The following is a 21,997-nucleotide window of genomic DNA, read 5'->3' as shown; positions in this document are numbered from 1 at the left end:
AAGATAACAACTGCATCATAACACCAAGACAAAGACTGTACCATAACACCAAGACAACGGCTGCATCATAACACCAAGACAATGACTGCATCATAACACCAAGACAACCGCTGCATCATAACACCGAGACAAAGACTGCACCATAACACCAAGATAACAACTGCATCATAACACCAAGACAAAGACTGTACCATAACACCAAGACAAAGACTGTACCATAACACCAAGACAACGGCTGCATCATAACACCAAGACAATGACTGCATCATAACACCAAGACAACCGCTGCATCATAACACCATGACAACGACTGCATCATAACACCAAGAAAGCAACTGCATCATAACACCAAGACAACGACTGCATCATAACACCAAGACAATGACTGCATCATAACACCAAGACAATGACTGCAACATAACACCAAGACAACCGCTGCATCATAACACCATGACAACGACTGCATCATAACACCAAGAAAACAACTGCATCATAACACCAAGACAACGACTGCATCACAACACCAAGACAACGGCTGCATCATAACATTATACAGCCACAAATTTTTAGGGTCGTATAAAAACTACAAAAAAAACAAACCCCCCAAAAAATGTTATATAGGGTAAATTCCAGAGGAGTTACAGGCTATTATTTGCTCATTTTGCCCAAATTTTACATTAAATTAACAGAATTTTTCAACAAAATGGGGATTCAAAACCCCTGAACCCTTTGGCTCCATCACTGTAGGGAGCATATAATTGCTTGGAAAAATGTACATTGTATATGTTTATACACTCAACTTGTGACAGGCTCTAAACTAAAAAGTGACACAAGCTCTTTACGACCACAAAAGCTATGAAAACAAGTTTATAGATAGAATATGTTCATTACGAATAGCTTTTCACACTAAAGCAGTAATTACTGCATTCAGAAAATGACCACATCTTTGTTTTGGTTTATGTTTATTGTTATTCCTTTTACATTTTTTCAGAAGATAAAGTCAATCTTCGTCTTTTATGAATAATTTCATTTAATTATTTTTGGGGCCTTCTACAGCTTGCTTTATGGTATGAGTTTTGCCCATCATTAAAGAAAATGTTGTGACCAGTAAAGTTTGATTAATGGTTGGTTGACCATCTTAACGGCAATCATACCACCTCTCCTATTTTCATACATTTCTACATTAATTCAGCAATTATATGGAACTAATAACTAATAAAAAGACATGGGTTTTTCATACTCCAATACATTTACTACAAAATAACCATATAATTGAAAGACTACTTATTCATAGATAACAAATGGTTAACACAACAATCATTAAATGAATATTTAATCACAATTTCTGTCAGAACTTCAGTACAATGTTCAAGTGACCAGACATTTCTGCAGTTGGTCATCAAGATCATCTCATGAGATAGCTAATGTCCATTTCAAAATGCTACAAATCTAATCGAAATTCGAATCAACATGGATGCTGAAAGTGACAGACAATTTGTAATCTACAACTTATGATTTGATTCTGATAATGTGCAGAGCATTGATTTTTCAAAATGAGTAGTGAGAATTCTGCATCAAAGAAGTTGCCAATTTAAACTCTTCATTGTATATCAATAGGAAATCAAGTTACAGGTACTCTCCTCATATCTCTCTGGAGTAATATTTTCTCATATAGAATAATTTTAATTTGCTTTATAGTGAAATAACCAGTATGTTTATTTAAGATGCTTTCTCTGAAAGCTCACCAAATACTGTAAAAAATACATGTATGATGTAATATTACAGCAAGTATAACCAGGCGGGTAGCAAGGCAGAAGCTCAGAAACCTGAGTTTCCACTTTGTTTTGCAAAAAAAACCCCAAAAAACATGAAATAAAATAAAATAAAGAGAGGTAGAGAAGAAAAGAAGATGAGGCATTATTTCATAAATGGAAGCGATCATGTACGGGGGTTTCTATGTTGTTTCTTGATTTACTTTGTCCTCATTGAGTAAAGACACAGGTATATTGTTGAATTTGGAATCCCATTTTCATGAAGGTACCATATAGAAATATGGGTAACATTTTCAATGATATTAATTTGTCAAAGTTCAAGACAGATCGAGTTTGTCTGAAAAAACAACATACAATGTATACTGTGTGTGGACCAGTGGTTGTTTCAAAAGGGGCTTTCACAATAATAATGATGAATAGAGATGGTTGTTTTAAGGGCAATAGGTCAGCTAATATAAAGATTGAATCCCGTGAGGTCAAATGTCAACGTTAACCATTGGCTAGTATGTTATAGTCATTATAAGAGCTTGAAGACAACAGATAAAAACAATCAGACCTCATAAAAGGAACACATACAGACTCAGGCATACAATCCCAGAATGAACAGCACTTATAATTACCTATTTAAAAGTTAGTTGATCTCAAGACATGAATGGGTTTTCCATAATGATCTGCCAAATTGATGATGATTGCAATGATGACTTTAAAACTTGATAGATTATTCGTTATTTTAAGTATACCAGACTCTTTCCAAAAAAGTTGAAAAAATATGTTGCATAAATAGTTACTTTTTCAAAAGCATACAAATCAGGTTAACTATGGAACCCGAGACGAGATGCAATTATTTCACAAGTAAATGAGAAACTCAGACTCCACTAAAAATGAGAGCATGGACCAGGTGCACTGGTAAGGTAAGCATCCACTGCTTATTTAGAAACACCTGTCAAGTCCAGGGCAGTCAAAAGAGGAAAGGAAAACTATGACACACTGAACAAATCAGTTTTCATGGTGCAGATGGATAGACCGTAGTGATCCTTGAGTTCATGATGACGACCATAAAACTTCTGTAGTGATGACTTCAATCTTGTTTCAACATAACCCTGTTCACATATCAAATTTCTTCATTTGAGTATTATCCTGATCACAGTCACTGCTAGTATCATGAAATAAAAAAAAGACATTTTCCACAAAATTATCTCAAAATAAAGCCATTTTCAGCATATTTTTGTCTCACTTTTATGAGTCTAAAATGCTCAAACACTGGGAGCTTCTTGGAGATTTGCTCCATGTTTCCACTGGCAGCATTGAGCATTCTCCTAAACCCCTTGCCAAATATGATCTTCCACTTCAAAGAAAGCCTGGCTACGCCCTAATAACAGTTAAATTCGGATAATAAAGTTGGTCTTCTCTTGATTCAATAATATTCACCAGGACCCAGTTGTTCAAACTTTATCCAGTGGATAACTTGTATGTATTGTACTAGACCTATCCAGTAGATAACTTGTATAGATTGAACTAGATTTATCCAGTGGATAACTTTTCTCCAGTGGATAAATCTTTTTAATAACCAGGCCCTAATGACCTGGTTTAGTGAACTGGACAATTTACAAGGAGATTTTAACTTTCCATGAGATATATAGATTCAAATACCTAAGGGAAAATAGAGAGTTTGATCTCCTCCTCAATTGTTTAGTGAACTACTGAAGACAATCCATCAGGTGATTGTCATTCTATCAAGGGAAGACCAGCTATATACCTTGAGGTTAATTGTTTTACTTGCTGTAAGTTTTTCATAGATTTTGTAGTTTAGTCAAAACATATAATTGGATTTCTATCAAAAGTATTTAATTTCCATGACACAGAAGCAGGGCACATGTTATTACATCCACAAAGAGCCTAGCAGGATCAAAGAAACAAAAAAAAACAACAATGACCAAGCCAGTGGTAAGTAATGTCTTCAAAATAAAATATTACCTAAGCATGTTATTATTAAGTAGCACTCCAGCTAAGGATCATGCAAAATGTGATTCATGGGTAAAAAGCCTACATATTTTTATTTTTGATATTTTGTTTGAAATGTCAAAGTAAACAGAAATTAACATGTGGTTTTTCATATAACCCGTGCTCTTAGGAGATAAAAATCGTAAAGAATGCAATGTAGATTTAAAAATTAAGGGAGATAACTCTGTAAATGACACTCAAATACAATAGAATCTACTGGATTTTCAATGTTGATTATCTTCTAAGAACAGGCAGATTTTAATGAATAATTACACATTTCATAGTATAGACCCATAAAACAACTTAATTACAAAAATAAAAATATGTAGCCTTTTTTAGGGCGTATCACATTTTTCAGATTTTGCATGATTCTTACAAAGACAGCTACTTAAAATCTATAATGTTGTTAAATAAAAAACCTTGAACTAAATGTATACATTATTCAAAGTTGGAACAGCAAAATTTGTCAATAAAAACTGAGGTATGCTTACGCTGACAGTCAAATCCATTACCACTGTACCCCTGTTTACAGGAACATTTATAACTTCCTTTAGAACTCTGACAATCAGCAAATTTGTGGCATTCATGTTCTCCTGTTACACATACATCAGTCTCTGTAATAAACCAAACAAGGAGAAATTTTAAACATTCAATATATAGGTCTGTTAACTTGAAGGGAGGAGCAGTCAGATAATTTTACAACAAAAATTCTATACTAGATGACCAATATAATCATTATTCAGGGTTTTAACCTAAGGTTTGGGCTTAATAGCCAATAAGTAAAGTCCTCCATGATCACTGAAGACATTTAGTAGCCCACACCAAATTTTAGGGTCCATTGACAAGTGGGGCCCTGCTTATTTAAATCCCTGCTATTTTAGACTTCCAGAAGTAGCCCTTTGCCAGTTAGGAAGACCCATATACTCGTTCTTTAAACCAATGAAATGTCTTGAAATGACAGAGTCATAGACATATTCAAATCAAAGGCAGAGAAAATTTGACGCCACTATGTTTCCAGAAATGGTGGCGCTCCTAGGGAAAGCAAACAAAATATATATGTTTTCATGGAAGAAACAGGTACTTATACTTGATGAAGATTAAAAATTAGGTTATCTTTCACTTGTTAAAGAAATTCTTGGTCTTTTCTCAGGTATGCTACACTCCACTTGTGAAAAAGACTTGAACTTCTCATAATCGTGAAAGATAGCCCTATCTTTAATTTTCACTCATGTAAGGTCCTATTAATCTTAGCCATTCTTAATTTACAATGCTAACAATGAGCTAGCTTTTTTAAACAACAGACACTAGATGAGCTTTACAAAAAATGCATAAGGCATATATAATATTTAAAAAAAAATTATCTGGTGGCAATGGTTCGAACTTGTAGATAAAAAGTTTCAACACATACTTTAACCATTTGGCATAATGACTGACAGACACACGATTTAGCCTGTATCCCTCAAACTGTGTAAGCAGAGTATTAAAAATGTAATGAACACCCCTCTAACTTTACTCCTATTTCCAGCGAAAAACCCTTTAATTTTACTCCTATTTCTTACAAAAAAACCCTCTGACTTTACTCCTATTTCTAGCGCTAAAAATCAAGTTATGGTCTTGTTACAAGTGATTGTTTTTTTAAGAACTCTTGACATTAAGATGCAAAAACAGAATAAAAAATGCACAAAATCTTGGAGAGATACAATGGTATCTGCTCAGTTTATTTAAGAACTCTTGACATTAAAATGCAAAAACAGAAATAAAAAGCACAAAAACTTTGAGAAGCTACAATGGTATCTGCTCAGTTCTCTTGACATTAAGATGCAAAAGCAGAAAAAAAAATGCACAAAAACTTGGGGAAATTACAATGGTATCTGCTCAAGGTGTAAAGGAAAGTTAAACATCAAAGGTAACATGATATCCAACTTGTCAATCATTGTATAATTTTTTTGATCAGGGCAATAACAGGGAAACAATTAGAGCTAAAAGAACTATAATATGATACAAGTGTAAAGTTGATATGTGCAAGTCTTCCTCTTTGAGATCCTCCTTTCATGTGGTTTAATATTTTTGCTATTAATGAATTTCCTACTTGCAGCCTAATTGAAGGCAGCGATGAGAGTACAAAATTTATTGTATTATTTAGCTAACACAGTCTACATGATCAAATTGACATCAAATCCTGCCTTGAAAAGTGCTTCTACAAGGCTCTGATTAGTATCATTTTAAGTTTCCAATCCTCACAAAATGGATTATGATAAGACAATAGACACATGATTGACATGTTCATATGTAATATCCCCCAATCTTGATTTATTATAAGAGAAGGAGATGGCTCACTAACTGGTTATATTGGCCCCAGAGTACTATCTGATTATTTGATCCATAAATTTTATTCATATGTATGATTTGTTATATTAACACGTGTATTTCAAACTCAGAATTATGAATTTGCCACTTTTATTGTATCAATAAATTTTTTTAAGTCTAGTCAAAAGTTTTGCCAAAATTGTTAGTAACAAGTTTTATTTTATCATATTCATATTTATCGCTGATGTAATATTTAATTTGTTTAACTATTTCTAAATTTCATATACAAGCATGTCTTAAGCAAATTATTGAAACAACATGATTGACATGCATTTAATTTCAATAGGTAAATTCCACAAAAATGAAATTTTGATTTTTCTAAGATATTATATAAAAAAAAATGTAATGCATTACTTTGCTACATGATTATTTCCTTATTTATTCTTTTAATCTAATTTAATTAATACTTGTAATACTTGATCCCCTAAACTGTAATGGTGTCAATACTGGATTTATTTTAGAATATGACATCAAATCATTTTTCCCCTTAATTGATAGGTAGTTGAATAGGCAAGGGCTGGGGGTAAAACAAAAGTAAAATTCTTTGCAGAAATATTCTTCGGGCATGCACATGACTACTCTGCAGTTAAGTCAAAAGGGTCTAAGTTAATTCTCATCTAAAATAACAAAAAAAAACAAAAAACAAAAAAAATCACTTGTCTGTTTAAATGAATAATAAAAATGCTGGTTTCAAATTAACAAGGATGCTTTTGTAAATTTAAATTAGTTGGTTATCTATTTTTAAAGGATTTAAATATAATGGTACTTTTTCTCTATAACAAAACAATTTCTTTACTTGTTAACACTTATCAGCTAATGTGAAATAAAGGCAAAAACTTTCAAGTCACATAGGCAATTAAATTTAAAAAAAAAAAAAACATCTATGTACTTCATGACACAAGTCCAAAAATGTGGGGCTGGCAGTTTCTGTTCATAAATTTATTGGCCTGGACAAAATTTGAAATAAACTTTGAGCACATATAAGAAATGAATTTAGTGGCTGGTCTCCATATTCTAAAGCACAGTATAGTAGAAATTGATAATCAAGCAGTAGGCCTAAAGCATTACAAAATTGCTAGCCCCACTCTCATATACATCAAATGGTCATCCACCAATATACCAAATTCCAATTAATAAGTAAATTCGCCAGATTTTTTAAGGTTCAGAATTTATTTTGTAGTTATTAAAACTAAAAAATTTGGACAACAAGTGACCAGCTTCATTTCAGAGGTCAATGATCAGGAGAGACAAACTCAATTTTACAATACAGCTGGGTGCCTTCATTTAACAGATGGTCACACCCTTCTAATTAATTCTAAATGTGAATAAATACCTTCTGCAGACATGTAATGATTGAATGGCAGACATATAGCATTAAAATCAGCAACATTGTCAATTATTTGTCCTGAAATGCAGGTCAAACTCATTAACAAGACAATGTGGTATGTCTAATGACCAGTGGTCAGTCAATAAACCTCAACCCAAGTACACATTTCCATTCCATCATGGTATAGTGTAAAACAAGATTTATAATTTGGAATGGATTGACTTGCATTGCTAGCCTCTGTGTACAAATTGATGGAAAAAAGAAAACTGTGAAAACTATGTATTTTACTTCTTCACCATCTCTGTTCAAAAGAATAATCTAATATTTTGGATTAAAATAAGATATGCAGATTTTATATATGTCAAGATAATGAAAAGGAGGTTTAAAATGCCAAATAAAAATGCTTTTTGTCTATGTATGTCACTTCTTATTAGGCTGTTCCTAATACTTTTTTCATTTTTGTATTCCAATCTATCTACCAACTTTTCCTCATTTGCCCATCATGTACTTGGTGTTTCCTGGTCCTGAACTTATAGTTGAGTATTAAGTGCCAGTAAAGAATCAGGCAGTGGGTGAAACATGTACAAAACCAATCATTTTGATAGTGTAATTTGACTATATGCACCATCATAATCAAGAAAAAAAGACAAAATTTTCCATATCATGTTGGAGCATTGAGCTATAATTTCATTACTCTAAGGTGGTTTAGTGCATAAATTTATACCACTTTTTGGCCTTTGCCATGATACCTACATCAGCTGACCATAAGTCACATCAAAGTCCCAGTTATAATGTTTGCCCATCATCACCCTACAGATTGGCCATGTGGCCAGTGTCTGCCTAACCTATACATAAACACAACTAGAGATTTACACAAACATCTGGACTTCATGTCTAAATTCATAACACAAATTAATGGCTAACAATGATTGGAATTGAACAGATATTTTTTTTGAGAATTTGGTTTACTTCAGAAATGCCTTGCAGTAATGGGAAGATCAGGAAGGACAACAGTGCTTTTTTTAACCAGATTTGCATTTATTTTTATATCAGAGTACCAAGAAGCAGACCACATTATTGGTTTTCTGTTGGAGTACTCCAAATTTGTGATAATCATTTTTATGGGAAACTTTTAGCCTTTGATCAAATGTTGGAATTCAGTCCCTGAGGTGTGTTCGTGATCTGTCAACCTATGATATTAAAATTAAAAATTGCTCATGCTGTACAAATTCCATTTAAAACTTATGGATATTTCATTTGTTTGCTTAAAAGAGTCAAACATCTATAATAGTTTTTTGTGCTTAAAATTGTGCCTTTTAATTAACAAAATGATCTTTTAAGTAACTTTTGTTGTAACACTTGTGCCAATCAGCAGTACAACCAACAAATGTCAATTGTTACCAAGGGAAATTACTCGCATTATTTTGCTGGAGGTAGAAAATAAAAAAAAACTCTCAAAAGTTACTGTAAGGTTTTGAAGAAAATTCCTGATTTAAAGGTGAAAGATTTAAAAGACTCAAATGAATATAAAACAAAGTAATTTGAAAAAATAAGTAAGTAATTATTGTATAACCTCATTTACTTGATAGAATAAAATAAAACATTTTTTTTAATGAACAGGTTGGAGTACTTAGCCATTATTTCATCATAACAAACTAACCTTGAACACAGATTTAAATTGATTTTGGCAGAATTGTTATTTTAAAATAGAAACATTTAACTGGCTGCAGATTAAATAAGTTTTTACTAGGAAAATCACTTTTTTAAGTGTGGCTATTAAATACCTATATATTATTTCATTTCGAATTTCTAACAAACATTGTGAGTTGAACTTATAGAAATTACAAGTCTTCACTCTCTAACTAGAAAATAATTAATTATTAAACAAAACTGCTAAATTTGATTAAATCTTCTATTAGAGAAACCATTTAGTCAATAGGAAATGTCTTCATTTCTATGATTTACAATAAAGTCATGACTCTAAAAATGATGAGATCTTTCAAAAGTTAGACAAAGGCGTAGTTTGTACCTTCCCAACGTGTGGTAATAATTCACAATCCTTTTTTTTTATTACAGCAGCTTCAAGTATGGTTTTCGTGTCAGTCTCTGTAAGAATCAAGTAGTGGGTGAAACATGGTATGAAAAAAAAAATTAATATTTTGATAGTGTAATTTGACTATTTGCACCATCAGAATCAAGGAAAAAATATAATATTTTCCATATCTTTTTGGTTAATTGAATAATAATTTCATTAAAATGCACTGAAAAAAAAAACAGTTCAAGGGCAAATAACTCTGTCAAAAACCTCATTTTTCTAGCATTCTATTGAAAAATTTCTGAGCAAAGCCAATGATGCAGAAATAAAAAAAAATTGACCTTTTCAAATAGAGAAAGTATCCTTGAATGATTTTACATTGTCAGATTGGTGGGGTTTTGACATGCATGTTTCTGATTTTTCCCATTTTGCCCGATTCTTACAAACACTTACATTTAAGTATCAAGGTAAAAGGTATATAGCACAAAAAAACTGCAACAAAATTTCATTCATCATATTATTTAACTATAACTGAACTTTAACCTTCATATTTTTTGCAAAGATCATTCAAAAAAATGATCTTTAGCACATTCCTGCCTATTCAGCAGTAATACTCAATCAAATTGAAGATGCTATTTTTAATTTTATCAGAGAAACATTTTTTTTTACAACTTCCTGTAATTATACTGCATTACATCGAGATCAGCTGTGATTCTATGGAATTTATAAAATTGCAGAACTATTACGACTTATCAATAATCCTATTGGTAATCTCACAACTTGGGTGAAGTTCAAATCATTTAACTACCACACAGTTTTTATTTCTTACTTCCATTCAAGTGATAAGAATGAACCTCAGAATCAATGTCCCTTTCAAGTGGTAAGAATGAACTCAGAATCAATGTCCCTTTCAAGTGGTAAGAATGAACCTCAGAATCAATGTCCCTTTCAAGTGGTTAGAATGAACCTCAGAATCAATGTCCCTTTCAAGTGGTAAGAATGAACCCCAGAATCAATGTCCCTTTCAAGTGGTAAGAATGAACTCAGAATCAATGTCCCTTTCAAGTGGTAAGAATGAACCCCAAAATCAATGTCCCTTTCAAGTGGTAAGAATGAACCCCAGAATCAATGTCCCTTTCAAGTGGTAAGAATGAACTCAGAATCAATGTCCCTTTCAAGTGGTAAGAATGAACTCAGAATCAATGTCCCTTTCAAGTGGTAAGAATGAACCTCAGAATCAATGTCCTTTTCAAGTGGTAAGAATGAACCCCAGAATCAATGTCCCTTTCAAGTGGTAAGAATGAACCCCAGAATCAATGTCCCTTTCAAGTGGTAAGAATGAACTCAGAATCAATGTCCTTTTCAAGTGGTAAGAATGAACCCCAGAATCAATGTCCCTTTCAAGTGGTAAGAATGAACCCCAGAATCAATGTCCCTTTCAAGTGGTAAGAATGAACCTCAGAATCAATGTCCCTTTCAAGTGGTAAGAATGAACCCCAGAATCAATGTCCCTTTCAAGTGGTAAGAATGAACCCCAGAATCAATGTCCCTTTCAAGTGGTAAGAATGAACTCAGAATCAATGTCCCTTTCAAGTGGTAAGAATGAACCCCAGAATCAATGTCCCTTTCAAGTGGTAAGAATGAACTCAGAATCAATGTCCCTTTCAAGTGGTAAGAATGAACCTCAGAATCAATGTCCTTTTCAAGTGGTAAGAATGAACCCCAGAATCAATGTCCCTTTCAAGTGGTAAGAATGAACCCCAGAATCAATGTCCCTTTCAAGTGGTAAGAATGAACTCAGAATCAATGTCCTTTTCAAGTGGTAAGAATGAACCCCAGAATCAATGTCCCTTTCAAGTGGTAAGAATGAACCCCAGAATCAATGTCCCTTTCAAGTGGTAAGAATGAACCTCAGAATCAATGTCCCTTTCAAGTGGTAAGAATGAACCCCAGAATCAATGTCCCTTTCAAGTGGTAAGAATGAACCCCAGAATCAATGTCCCTTTCAAGTGGTAAGAATGAACCCCAGAATCAATGTCCCTTTCAAGTGGTAAGAATGAACCCCAGAATCAATGTCCCTTTCAAGTGGTAAGAATGAACCCCAGAATCAATGTCCCTTTCAAGTGGTAAGAATGAACTCGGAATCAATGTCTCTTTCAAGTGGTAAGAATGAACCCCAGAATCAATGTCCCTTTCAAGTGGTAAGAATGAACCCCAGAATCAATGCCCCTTTCAATTGGTAAGAATGAACCTCAGAATCAATGTCCCTTTCAAGTGGTAAGAATGAACTCAGAATCAATGTCCCTTTCAAGTGGTAAGAATGAACCTCAGAATCAATGTCCCTTTCAAGTGGTAAGAATGAACCTCAGAATCAATGTCCCTTTCAAGTGGTAAGAATGAACCCCAGAATCAATGTCCCTTTCAAGTGGTAAGAATGAACCTCAGAATCAATTCCTGTTGGAGTATTATTATTATTGGTCATTTATTATTTTAGCTAGAGTAATGAACTCACATGGTGAACCTACAATTTTCTCAAATCAGGGAAATTATATTGAATGGGAATTAAACCATTGATTTGTTAACTTGTACTGACTGCTGATTTAAAGAGGAAGGACATTAAGGTCATAAGGACAGCAAAAATCTCAATCAGAAAATTCTAGAGTCATAAGTGGTAGAATTATGTATAATGCCATATGACCTGCATTGTTGCCTAAATAGAGGCTTCAACATGAATCTTTGACTTCTAACCTATGACCCTCTTTAAGTACAGAACACATTCATCTAAAACAAAGAAAAGTTATGTTATTGAATGTCAATATTTTGGACAAGAAGTAAATCTCTCTGACAATAAATTGCCTTCTAAATTGAAAATATCCAACATTATCTTTTAAGAATGTTAGTGCTATTACTTAGTTTTGATTTAGTTGTTATTCAAGTAATGCAGGAGAAGACTTCATAAGTAAGATGTACTAATCCCTTCTGTGAATTTTTGACAAATAAAAAATGAAAATTTCATTTTTAGGTTAAAAACTACTGCTATTATAGTTGTTGTAATATATAGTCAATGCTTTGTTTTACCAAGATTCTGATTACAACTTGGCCTGTTGAAGAGTATTCAGAATTTGTCATTTAGGCCTTGGTCTGCATCAAATCTTCCAAATGAAAGAAATATGGCCTTAGCTAACTAAATGGCCATTTTCTTATTTAACTCTGAACAGACATGTTGTTTTCTTAATTTTGAAAACTCAATGCTTTATTTTTGCATTTGTACAGCACTGTAAAGTATTTTACAGTATTGTACAGCATTGTACAGTATTTCACAGTATTGTTCAGTATTTCACAGTATTGTTCAGTATTTTACAGTATTGTACTGTATTGGACTGTATTTTGGATTATGCTATTTGAAAGCATTTACTTTGTTTTCCTGTTGCGATATTCTTTGGTAAAATAATTTAGTAATGGGTTTTGATTCTGCTTTACCCACAAATTTTTATCATCAGGAAATCTTGTGGTCATGTTACCAAATATGCTGGAGCAAAAAATCCACTTTGTTAGTCATGTTCCAGAAACTGTAGTTTTTTACTGAGTTGACCCCATCTTAAAAATAAATATAGAATGATCTAGAGACAATCTCTGTAATATTTGCCATGACCTCAACAATTAAGCTATTAATGTAATCACTGTGGAGGCAGATTCTATAGGAATGCTTAAATTCTTGGTGGTGTTCCTAAAGACGAGGAGGAAATTATAGAAAGCTATGTTGTAGTCCTGATGAGGAATTCATGTATCTTGCGCCTAGATAAGTTTATCAAAGACCACGGGAACATGACTGTCAATATACCTAGCCATCTCTGACACAGTTACGGTTATTTTTATGAATGGAGGTGAAGAGGGTTACATTATCATGTTAAGGTGCTACATAAAGATATCAGCTGATTCAGAGAAACAATTTGTAAAATGTAAATGTTTTAACAGTAGAGTTCTGTGTTGCAGAGAGAGAACTATTGATGGAGATCTATTTTGATGTAATGCTTTTGTCAGCTAAATCTCTTTGATTTACATAAGTGAAGAAAGTTAAACACATAACATTTAAATTAATGGTAGTTGAGTAACTTAGGTGGAATATTTTAACATACTTTTACCTACTTGTTTGCCAAGAATTTTCTTGCAAAAAAAATGCTGAGTTTACAGGTAGATTAAAGAACAGGAACTTAATGACCAGTGTATTTTAACAAAGGGAGATAACTCCTACTCATCAATATCTGGATTTAGGCCTCTCTAGTAAGAAAAGAAATCTTGAAATTTAATTGAGTATAGATTCTTATGTAATATCAGCAAATTTTCAAATTTTTTTTTTTATAGAAATGGTTGAATAATAACTATATTATTTCAATTCAAAGTTGCACGTACATGCTAACACAATTATAAATTGTTTCACTTCATCATACATGAGTGACCCTTATATTTCACATATCAATAATTTGACCTTTAGCACAGTACTGTATTTCAAAAGTTACCATGCTTATTCCTGGGATGAAAGATATACATGTCTTTAAAACACAAAAAGAACATGTTTGAAAAATTACATAGTAATTTTTTCCATAGCATAATACAAAGAAAACATTTTTCCTACAATTTTCGCTCCTTAAGACATGCAAGGCTTTCATCCAAAACACCAACCAACAAAGAAAAAACATTGTCTTACATTCATGTCATAATGACACAATGAAAAGGAACATATTACTCATTTTAGAATAAAAAAATAAATATTATAGACTTGAAAAAGAAAAAAATGCACATGATTTATTATAATGTCAATGATATTAAGTAATAAATCATCCAAATCTAATTGCCAAATAAAGATCTTAATTTCAGAAATAAAATGTGTTTCGTTGGATAACTATGATGACAATGGTCTGATAGTCATAATGCCCAAATTAATGTTGATGTAGCATTTGTAGAAACATTGTCAGAGGATAAAATAAAGTTATGGGATGTAGAACATGAAAATTTAAGAGTGTTGTTAACATCATTTACATGTTTAACAGAAAAGAAAATTCAATTTATCACTTCAAAAACAAATAAAACACTTTGACAATACAGAGAAATGAATTGGTTTCCTTCTGATCCGTTTGCCAAAGTATATATTTAAGAGAAGTGTGAAAAGTGCAGACTATTCTCTAAAAATTCATCAAGAAAATTTAATGATATTGGTTTTTATCTTTGTTCAAAGTGATATTGGTTTCACAAAGATAGAGAATTTGATGGCTCTACCCCCATAATTGAGATCTATTCTAATGTTTATCAAAGTCTTTAATCTCAACAAGATTTTGCCTGATCAATTCTGACATGCCATTGTTAACTTCTGACAAAATTTAACAAATGTTTCAAGTATTGTAGTCAAAAAGTATGATAGTTTCAAGGATTTTAGGAGAAATGAATATTCACTATCTGGTTTTTAAGACCTCATTTATTTCTTTAGAGACTACACATAACCTTCAGGATGATCTTATCTATAATAAATATTCCTAAAAAGTTCATATACATTGTATAAGAATTATCTCCCTTTGTTGTAGGTGTGTATGTGTGATTTGTTCAGCTGAAAGTTAGACATCATATTGGCAGACACTTGTTTCTTCATTTGTACCTGTCCCTAACATTAAACAATAATAATGTACCAATTTAAGATGAGTATGAAACCAATTCATGCAGACGTAAGCTACTGGTAGTTAAACAGAAATATGAAAAACAATCTGAATAAAATCAGACCTATTAATGGTTCCATCCAGTCACTACATATAGTATCTAACAACACTCCATTCTATTTTATGTTCCAAACCTTTTCAGAATCCCCAGATTTTCCCTTTGAATAATGCTTTCAAAATCATGAAAGATGAAATCTGATTGGCTGATCAGATGCAGTGACTGAATAGAACAATTGATAGGTCTAATTTTAATTAGATTGTACAAAAAGAAACTCAAATGAAACATGCCTATTTAATCAATCTGATTAATTAACTGTCGGACCAGTTTATCAGTGTAAAAATGTGGTAGAAGTGGATTAAGTGCTTCTTACTAGAACTCATCATTTCTTTAGAATATAACAAACAACACAACAGGTATACAAATTGTAGGAAAAACGTTTTATTTCTGTAATAAAAACTTCTACAGCTGTAACACAGAGGTAGAAATACAATAAAATAAAAAAATCACTTTGACAGTTTCTAAATCACATTTACATGAAATTTTGTTGCACGACAAATGACAATGTTTGGTCATAATACATTATGTTATTAAAATGTTTTATCTTACAAGTACAGGTTCACTTGAACCAAAGAATCATGAAAATAAAGAATTTCAGCTGTACATTGACATCAACTTCCAAAACAACCACAAAAATTTTGAAAAGTCGCATCTATAATAAAATACCACTATAACAGTTTTCTCTAAGGTTGGAATAGTCATGAAATAAGTCAGTTTAGTTGAAATCTATCTATAGAATGTTTCCTGCCACTTTAATCACAACAGTACACTATGTAATCATGTGATATTTTTCTCCGCTTTTGAAACATACTTCATTACTTTTATTGATTCTTAAATCAATAGTATGACATGCCGAAAGCATTCAAACTATTAGGCAAGTTGGTAAAAATATGGACCTATCACACCCTGCACAACTTCAGTTGAACCTGTACTTAATATGCAAGAAAAAGTGATATAAATAATAATTGGCTTTTTAGTCTATTATAGACAAGACAGGCAATATAGCCTCAAATGATAAGGAAATTGAAAAGACAATAACAAAAAGAGAAAACAATGCATTGTGACCAAACACTTAATACAAATTATGCAAATGAGAAGAAATCAACAAATAAATTATCTATGTACATCTTTCATCCCATTGGTTCTACATACAATACACAATGTGAGATCCTAAATCACAGTTGCCTGTACAAAGCAATCATAGAAGACATATACAACGATTATATCTCTCAATAGAAATTGGTTAATCATTGGAGACTGATAAAAATTAGAAAGTTTGATGGAAAATTTACATCTTTACAATTGATTGGTATGGGGAATTAATAGGTTCACTTTATTTCAGATTACAATTGGTAAAATTTGTGTCTAAAATCACAAGTATGATATTTAGATATGTGTATGACTTTGCCATTCAATTAAAAACAATCTATGACGTCAAACTAGTTGAATTGTCAAATCTATTTTGGAATTAATCAAGTTTATATTGCCACGAAGACCCAAAAGCCATCAAAATCTAAACATGTAATTCTAATATATGTCTACACCAGTGCTAAGATATGATGCCTAAATTTAACATGAGCTTTGATAAAGTGATAGTTCAGTGTATTCTCATGGTATACATTAATGAATTTCAATAAAGTGAGTCATAGTTTTATATGCAGACAGTTCAAAATGAGGGTGGAGAGAATTTTCTGTACAAACTGAGAGACGTTTTTTTTTCTCAAAATATTGATACAACGATGTTATTTCATGAAAAAAGCACTTATTAATGTAAAATTAACAAACATTTCTCAGAAATGGAATGATTTTCCACTTCAACAACACTTCATTATACATGTATTTACATATAAATGTATGTAAAATGGAAAATATCACAGTAAAATCTAACGACTTTTACATACAACACACAGTCACAAACATTCAGCTTAATTCTAGCCCAACCAAAATCTAACTTCTCCACAAAGCAAAATGCCCATTTTTTAAATATAAAGTATAGTTTGAGTACCAAAGCTACTTTACAACTACTTAAATGCTACATCTTTTGTGGAAAAATATTAGTAAAGAGCTTAGTGCATTACATTTTAGATGTTGAAGTGCAGGTGCGTCCTCATGTAAGCCTTCAACTTAAGGTTTTCTAAAAGGCATTTTCATCAGTTAAATCAAAGAGTTCATAAGGAACACATAATCTTTTTTTCATTTCTTTGACAAATCCATGAATTTTCTATTAAAGCACAGAATAAGTCTGATATTCTTAGACATTTTTTGACATGACAAGAGACAGAAATATGAGAGGAAGACATGTTATTATCCCCTCATAGACAATCTGCTCAGGACAATCATACAGTATTATTCATAGGAGTAATTACATCTATTGCAATCTAAATGTGTTCTTATGACAAGAAAATTGCATGTAGGAAAATATCATTGCTACTTTTGTTCAATAACAAGAGACAACTGTTCTGGAAAAAATGCCAATTTTGGAGTAATCTATAAGTAAAACAAAATCTAGAAAATTGACGGTCACAGATATCGATTAATTTTTAAGGTTTTGAATAGGTACAAAGAAGATAAAGATCAATTCAATCAAATCAGCAGACTGAGGAATAGAGCTCACCCTATTCTAACTTCTATAAATATCAGGTGGAAGGTGTGCTTGGTTTTGATTTTGCAACAAGTGGATTGTCATTTTCTAAGCACCAAGTTAAAAAATTTAGCAATAAAATATTTTTGAAGTAAAAAAATACTTTTTCTTATCCTGGTTAGAAATAGGACTACAGTAAATGCCGAAATATTTTCAACACATACAATGATTAATTACTGATATGGACATTGGGTGTTAAATATGCAGTTTTTTCAGAACTTTCGAAGAAATTTGACAAGAAACATTAGTTTCCCCTCCTAAATTCAATATATTATTAAAGACCTAATCATCATTTTTGCATCAGCCATTGCTTATGACCAATTTGATACTACTACATAAGGCACAAAATAATAATAATGACAATGGCGATAAAGAGACAGAGATAGATGACGATGATGAAGGTTTCCCCTTTGTAGTAGTAGTAGATTTACCCTCATCACAACTGTATGGGTCCTCTGGTACAAAACCTCCTGAACACAAACATTCATATGATCCCATCGTATTGTGACACTTAGTTTGACCTGTACAGTGATGGCCGTGTGGGTCTCCTTTCATCAGACACTCGTCAACATCTACAGTGGAAAAAACATTCAAATTTTAGTTTAACATACATGACATTTTTACAAGTTATCCATATCACATAATTCTAAACAATTTCTTCGTGAAAAATAATTGACTTCAGGAAATTGGAAATTATGCAGTGTCAACACTATGTACAAGAGCATAGATTGATTGATTAATTGTTGGGGTTTAATGCCCGAGTAGCAATATTTCTGCTATATTCAGGCGATGAACATGAAATAGATAATAAAATGAACATGAATGATGATGAAATGAAAAAAAGGATGGGACACAAGGATAGTAGGGTCGACAATTTTGATTACCACTAGAAAAAGGTGGGATTGGTAGGGTCTGGCAATTTAGCCTCCTGTGGCAGAGCACAAAGGTTCCTACTATCGAATACCACAGCAGGGTTCTTTAATGTGCCAGGAATGTGGCATATTTCCCATTTCGGTGCACCACTATGGTTTGCGGTCAGGTTTTTCTTTTTATAGCCTGACAACCCCAGCATGTAACATGCCAGAGGTACCCTATCCACCACCTGGGGCATACAACCCAGTTGCTCTGTGGGCAGAGCACCTAGGCCCCGGCTAGGTTCCCGAGCACTATTTAGTCACCTTTTACGACAAGCTTAGCGCTGCTGCAGGCCTATTCTTTTGACACCCGGACCTGCACGGGGTACAAGAGCATAGAAATTATTAGTCAAGTAATTCTAGGTTAGGAACAAGTATCTAGACCTAACAGTGGTCCAGAGATGTAGTGAAAACGTCCATTATGGAAGAATCAAAACAGCCAATGCCTGACCAAAAATACAATATTTTTTTTTAAATGGAAACCAAAACATACTGCAATTACTGCTTAGCCAGTAATTTTTGTAAGGTCAAAATTTTGTGAATTTTAGCAATCTGTCTAAAACACAGAAATAAATACTGCAAAATATTTACTCTGGGCTGAAGTAGTTATTGCACCACTTCACATCAGCAAAAATTAGAAACAGTAGATTTTAGGTATTACTTTTTGCCTCAAAATTGCAAAATTTTACACCTGCCAAAATAACCTGACATACGATATATGACCCTATAGCTTTACTTGAGAGTTTTTTTCTCCCATCCTTTGAGTGGATGTGTTCATCCATAATTTTTGGACTTTTATATCTTCCACATGAGTGTTGTTTCCATTCATTAAACAGCCTTATAAGCCGTAATGTTGAATAAAACTATCCAAATTAACCCAATTTTATACATTTTTCAAGCATTGTTAATTTTCTTATTAGCAAAAAACTTTTTTGCAAAGTCAGCAAGTTATAAATGAGACCAAGGGAGGTAATTAAGGTAATTACAAGAGAAAAATAACTGAAGTAAAGATTTTAAAAACACCAGAATGCTTTTTAACACATGTAGCTTACTCATAAAGTACTTAAAAATGTAACCTTCCTGCCAAAAAATAACCACAAATATCTTGCAAGCTTGCTAGGTCTTTTAGAAAGATAACTACTGTGTTAAACAAGAATGAGTATGTTGTATGAACTAACAGAACTTAGCTGGAAGTCAAAAAGATTACGATAAAAAACAGTATACATGTATACCTTGTGTATGTATAACAGCCTAATTTGTCTAAATGGCTAAAATGCTAATTGACTGTCTTACACCCAAAATGTTCATTTTCTGGTTAACTTAACAAACTTTATAATTAACAGCAACTGTCTTCATGTTATAGCAGGCATGGATTTATAGGGGGTGCCCCTGAATATGCTCCCCTAAAATTGGGGGAAATGTTTTTGCATTAAATCTTTTTCACAAACTTAAACCCCCAAATTTGTCTTGCTTCGATTCAGGCATAGATAAATAGAGGGCAGATCTAATTGTGTCCCCTAATATTGGGAAAAAATTTTGTATAAAATCTTAAAGATTTTCATAAATGCAGCCCTTCTTTCTATTTATGCCCCCTAATCTGAAATACTGGATTTATTAAGGACAAAGTATGTGTACTTATTTTTATATGTAACTTTATTAATCTTATTTCAGTTCAATTTCAGTTTTTGTTTGCTATAAAAAAAAAAAAAAAAAAAAAAGAAAAAAAAGAAAGATGTGGTATGCTTGCTAACAAGACAGTCATCCACCAAAAGCCATGCAACCAATTCCTACAGTACTGAGTTGCACTATACTGTAGAGGGTGTAAAATATTCACAATTTCCTTGTTGCACAATTTTTTGTGGTTTTTCTTATTTTTTTGTTAATTTCTTGTTTAATGATTATGACAGAAATAAGATAAGCAGTTCAAGTCTAGATGTGTTTTACTCTGACTTTTGGTATGCAATATAACTTGTGGGTATCCATTTTATAGTATAGTTAAATTTATTGTTTTATTTAGTTGGGAATTGCTTTTTTTAATAATTATCTTTTTAAAGTATTTTGCAACTTAAATTTCCATGACAACAATTGTGATGGAACAACTACCAGTAATGACACATGCCAACAGTTTTGGTGCCGGGGCACTACTATGTGTTAATATGTAATTTCATATTGGCCCTGTTATAGGTTTGAAGTCTGTCATATTGGTCGAGGCAGTTGTATTGGTCCCGGGGCATCACTGAGGGCCAATATGGTTGTCGAGGCCAATATGATTGACCGAAACCTATAACAGGGCCAATATGAAACTACATATTAATTGACAATTTTATTAACCAACTCAACTAGATGATTTGTAGAACAGTTTTTTTCGTGTTTTACCAAAAACATGTAGGTTTATTTGTATTAATCAGTCTTAAATATCCTTTTTGTATAAAATGGAAGATTTTTTTTTAGTTTCTGCAGCTTTTAGTGCTGATGATCAAAGTTCATGAAATCCAATTCCATCTCAAAATAACGGTGTTAAACGACCGGAAGTTATGATGCTGTATTGGCCCTGGTTTGATCCATATTTGCCCTCTTTTTTCATATTGGCCCTGTATAGATGCCCAGTTTGAATTCATATCAATTGGTCAGTTTTTGACATATTTTAACATATTTTGGGTAGTTAGTTCATAAAAAATTACACAGTTTATATCCTTACACATTTAAAATTCAGGGATGTTGAATTACAGCCTCATAAAAAGATGGATGGATTGGACATATAAACCAAAATTCTACAAAGGACTCAGCATTTCTTATTGGCCTATCAAAGCTTCAATGCCTCTGATAATGGAATGTAACATAGACAATGATTAAGTAGTAGTCTTTCTAAATATCAGACAGAAGGTGATTCATGCATGTCAAAAACCCACAAAATTCAGTCTTATTTCTTGTTCAGAAACCGTTACTGATCACATAACCAGTCTTAATTTTTCATTAGGTTGTTGTGCTTTGGAGATAAAAATCATATAGATTGCACATAAAATTTGCACTTTGGAAGAGTTATCATTCTTGATTTGGCTTCATTTGGTTGATTTTAGTGGGAGATGAATGTATGATTTTCTTAAAAGCAGAAAGCTGAAAGCAGAAAAGATTGCTGTTATGTGAAAGTATAGCATATGTAGACTGAAAAAGCATCGT

The 21,997-nt window shown here is 32.3% G+C and overlaps 1 protein-coding gene across 2 annotated transcripts in view; it reads right to left on the bottom strand.

Moving 5' to 3' along the window:
- The window catches only part of LOC148614513 (protein kinase C-binding protein NELL1-like), a 99,093-nt gene that overhangs the window by 24,752 nt on the left and 52,344 nt on the right, over nucleotides 1–21,997 (bottom strand). For both annotated transcript variants that reach the window (XM_088588629.1, XM_088588630.1), the window contains 2 exons: nucleotides 18,338–18,478; nucleotides 4,265–4,387 (listed from right to left, as the gene is read on the bottom strand). In XM_088588629.1, the coding sequence (XP_088444755.1) occupies nucleotides 4,265–4,387; nucleotides 18,338–18,478 (264 nt within the window). The remainder of the gene's footprint in view (nucleotides 1–4,264; nucleotides 4,388–18,337; nucleotides 18,479–21,997) is intronic.

This window comes from Perna viridis, chromosome 6 (genome assembly GCF_037379345.1).
Source record: "Perna viridis isolate PV_CMFRI_1.1 ecotype Kerala chromosome 6, ASM3737934v1, whole genome shotgun sequence".
Lineage (NCBI taxonomy): Eukaryota > Metazoa > Mollusca > Bivalvia > Mytilida > Mytilidae > Perna > Perna viridis.
This window is presented reverse-complemented; position numbering and strand designations above follow the sequence as displayed.